Source organism: Halyomorpha halys, unplaced genomic scaffold, assembly GCF_000696795.3.
Source record: "Halyomorpha halys isolate HHAL.00 unplaced genomic scaffold, Hhal_1.1 Scaffold245.1, whole genome shotgun sequence".
Classification (NCBI taxonomy): Eukaryota; Metazoa; Arthropoda; class Insecta; order Hemiptera; family Pentatomidae; genus Halyomorpha; species Halyomorpha halys.
Window position 1 is genome coordinate 171,281 of NW_027106223.1, and position 4,555 is coordinate 175,835.

The 4,555-nt window shown below is 27.7% G+C and overlaps 1 protein-coding gene across 3 annotated transcripts in view; it reads right to left on the bottom strand.

The window, feature by feature from the left end:
- Positions 1-3,971, bottom strand: part of LOC106680140 (testis-expressed protein 2) — a 68,925-nt gene extending 64,954 nt beyond the window's left edge. For 2 of the 3 annotated variants that reach the window (XM_067044593.1, XM_067044592.1), the window contains exons 1-2: positions 3,867-3,971; positions 3,438-3,777 (exon numbers count right to left, since the gene is read on the bottom strand). In XM_067044593.1, the coding sequence (XP_066900694.1) occupies positions 3,438-3,462 (25 nt within the window). In that variant the 5' untranslated portion in view covers positions 3,463-3,777; positions 3,867-3,971. Of the gene's footprint in view, positions 1-3,437; positions 3,783-3,866 lie in introns of those variants that run through there. The other variant, XM_014419651.2, reaches the window with a different exon arrangement.
- Positions 3,972-4,555: the final 584 nt, after the last annotated feature.

The window sequence follows — 4,555 nt, forward strand, 5'->3', positions numbered from 1 at the left end:
AGAATTTTTAAATGATCTATTTCCTGTCTTACTTCATAAGCTTATTTTGAAACAAAATATTGGAAATCAGTTTTCACTCTCTGAAGTTGTGCTTCCCTGCATTCAAATTATGGAGTGACAAGATGATTAAAATTGTAAAAATTTAGTTCATTTACTTGAAATAATTTGTTACAGTGTTTGGGGTTCTTCATTTTCATTCTTTCCCACAGGTATATTAAATAGGTATTCATATGAATATCAATAAGATTTATACATTAGATATTTCGTAAAAACTCCTTCCTATAATATCTTTATTTCATACATTCTTTCATCAATATTTTGGGGCTCTTCATGCAAATTTAGGACCACCGATCAGTAGTTAAATAGTCATTTTGATTTTATGATGTATACATCTTGAAACTAAAATACACACAAGTAATGTATATTATAAAATATTTAAAATTAAAGACAAAATATAGAATCATGGATAGATATCAAAATGACAATCTAACTACTGATAAGATTATTGATCCTGAAGAAGGGAGAAGAGCCATGAAATGTTGATCGAAAAATGTATGAAATGAAGACATTAATTGGAAGGAGTTTTCACAAAAATATTCAAAGCAAAAATCTTATATATATTATATTATATATATTTTTGTGGGTCTTGAGGACATAGTGTATGAAATGAGAATATAGTGCATGAGGTTCCCAGTGAAGAAAACTGCGGGAAATCCTATTTTGGTGCTCAGAGCAGAATCTCAAAAGTAGGGTATGTTAACACAAATATAGTTGTACCTCTATAATAAACAACACCAAAAAACATCACTAACCTGCTCTCACCACGTATTTTAGACAAACAGGAAATAAATTAAAATTTTATACACCAAAAGTCATACATCGAGCAAAAAAACAAATTTAAAAGAAATGATGACTATAGAAAAATATAAGAATTGGGCTATCAACAAAAAAACAGATGCACAATATTAAATTCACATTACTCTAACCTAATAGATACATAAGACATAATTAACAACAGTAAATATAAATAGATAAAATACAAAATAGACATAACAGAAAGACTACCTGCTAGAAAGAATAGTTACGTGTCGGAAAAATCAAAACAAATCCTACCTCCATTTCAACCATATACAGTTCTTGCACAAACCTCGATTTAGTTATACCACAGCAATGTAGAACAAACTGTAATAGGCAATAGTAAGTAATGTTTTTATTGTGATTGTTATCAATATTAAATTATACATAGTTTACAATATTGTACATGTATTTTTTTAGTAATTAGTTGAAGAAATTATTTGTTCTAAAAAACTGTTTTTTTACATTGTAGGGCATGACTATGAAAAGAATAAAGTTTTGAAACGTCACCTAAAAATAGCTGTATCATTGACTGAACCTCAAGATCCACAAATATATATGTACCTAATTAACATACCTGAGGGAAAGAAGAAAAATTACTTAGGCAACGGATCTACATTTTGTAGTGGGCTGGAATCCACGATTTAGTCTTAAATAACCTCTAAGAACTGCAAAAAAGTATTTTGAGTGAATGAAAAATTAAATTCTAACAATTTCAACCACCTTGGCACTCTAACTTGAATACAGAGCTGAAATTGAAATTTTTCAGATGAGCACAACTCTAGAGGGTAAACATTTATTTCCAATATTCCAATAAAGGAACTCTTAATACAAAATATATTACTTTTATCTACAATAATTATGCTATTTCTTTCTCATATTAGTTACAAATTCTTTTGAACCTCTGAATGCAGTACGCATGGTCACGAAGTAAGCTTATAAAGTAATTGATTATACCAAGGAGATAATAAAACGACAAATTTTAGATGCACCAGTCTTTTCATTATATGATATATTTAAAGTCTACTTCTTATTGTAAATTTTAATAAGCTATAACATGCATAATGAGTAAAACTATTGGAAAAAATAACAACAATAACAGACATGAAATGATTATCCAAAAAATAATTATTATGATTAACTGGATTGTAATAAAGTCTAAGGTACAAAAATAGTTCTGACAGGGCCGCAGCTATGTAAATAGGAAAAGTAATAGGCAAATAAAATTAGATTAAATTTAAAATTAAATAAAAATATAGATCGGAAAAGTAACATTGAAAATTCTGAAATAAAATATGAATATAATAAACAAATGTTTTATTACTGTAAACTGAGTTATTAAAAATAAAAACAAATTGATAGCAACCTCCATTTTACGAAATATATAATGGTTCATTTAATTGCACTCTCGGTTGCTAACATTGCATAACTGCAATTAACATGTATCCTGTAGTTCATATTGTATTATTTTTTTCAATATGTATTGAAATATTTTAAAATTAATATTATTCTACCTCATATGTAAAATAAAATATAACATGGTGATCACTAAAAACATTTTTAAAAAGGTAATTTCTAGCAATCTAGATAAAAAAAAAAACTCCAATAGAAAAATCTAAGAAATATGATTTACCAATCATATTTTTAAAAAAAAAACAGGTGAAATAAAGTTAGCAAATAATATATAAAAATAAAAATATCAACCAAAAAGTATTCGTAATATTTCATTAGTTATATTAACATAATGGAAAAAAAAAAACATGGTGATTTATGTTTATATATAATGATATATAAAACATAATTTAAAATTTTTATAATGTGATTATTTATATTTTTTTATACTAAAACTAAATTAATTGGTTTAAAAAAAAAATGCTCTTTACTAGTTATAAGTATGCTGTGTTGAGACAATCCAATAAAGATGGGCAGCATATTTTTAATAAAGAGTTTTTCTCTTTTGTTATTTCAAATAACAAGGATGAACTCCACATCAAAATGCATTTTAATCCAGTCAAAAGCTTATTTCGACATCGATTTTGCAGTAAACAACAAACTTTGAAGCTCTATAAATATTGAGAATTACTATGATCCAAAAAAAATCCAAATTTAGATTTCTTGCAAAAAATAATTCACTATTCAATTGGAAATAGACAAAACGCATTTAGATCTGAAGCTCTGCAAATAAGTAAAATTCATAAATTCTGCTTCTGTATGTCACTGAAAATACATGAGACACATATTTTACAGTTATCACATTGGGTATAGGATAAACCAATCAAATGTACAAATATAACCATTACACCTAATCTTAACTCAATAATCAGTAAAGCATATACATATTTTTAAAATATGCATGTATATTATGGCAGATGGAATAAACTTTTATGAAAAACATTTGAAGTGATGATCAAAGTCTCTCAATGAACAAAATTATATATTTAAAATAAGTGTTTCTAAGAAATAAATAGATAAGATTTTGGGAAAATCATAAAGTTATTCCAATCACTTATGATAACAAACCTCAAACAAATATGGAAAGAAATCATCAAGAACAATTTATTTAATTATAAAAACGTCCTTACCTTTGCTTTGAGCTTTGCTATCCATTTCTATTACATTGTAAACAGCCAGCAATGAAACAAACACAACAAAGCGTCTTGTAACTTCATCCTAACTATTTGAAGTTCAAGTTTATCACTAATCTTATCTCGCTAATGTGGTCTTTATCAATTCGTCCTACAGAAACAATATTCCGAGAATAATTGCTTCATAGTTATTAACTTGAAGTCATAAAGCTATTTTTGTTTTGAAAGCTAAATAACAATCTCAAGAAGTTGAAAAACAATTCAAATACGGTGGTACAAAATTGAACTGTCACTGTCAACACATTCTCAGTGTTCCCAAAATATTCGACGTGGTTCTCTGAAAGAAAAATAATATAGAGAAAGTTTCTTTTATGAATTATATCTGTAAAAGTATTCATAATACATTATAAAACATAGTAGACTAACATGAGAAGGAAGTATTGGATCATATTTATGGGAATCCCTGAACCGTCAATCGGAATGACAAATGGACGTTCAGACTGATCATGTGCTGATGAATTATCGGGAACATTTTAAAATTTGATCATTCAAAATTTGAAGTGGAGGGATACTGAGAAAATAGAGGGTCCACGTTCTTCCTTTATAACATTTTACTTTATCCTTGTTAAAGATCCTAACTGTAGTGCAGCGGTCTTCGTGATTCATGTCAGTCTGGCTTTTGACTGATGACTGTCAATCCGATTAACCTTATAGAGGTACCTTAATAACATTGATTAAGAATTTCTTATCTTGGAACAGATAAATATCAAGGGATAATCATTTAAAACGACTATAGTTTTTAGTTGCTCAGGTAAAGTGACATTTAGAAATATAAAAATATATCTCATTGTTGTCATATTATAGTCAGAAGGGCTTTTTTGTTTACGTATTTTTAAGGGCTTTTATGTTAAGCAAGCAGGCGAACAGAAGGGTATAATCAATTTCAATCATATGAAACGTAACTACTATGATTGAAATTTAGTATAGACCCTTTAAAGGTAAAAGTGTGAAATGGAATCCTGCCAGTGAAACAGTAAGATACCTGGGAATTCACCTAGATCGCCGCCTTACCAGGAATCACCATATCAACATCAAACTTATGCAAGGTTAGCAAT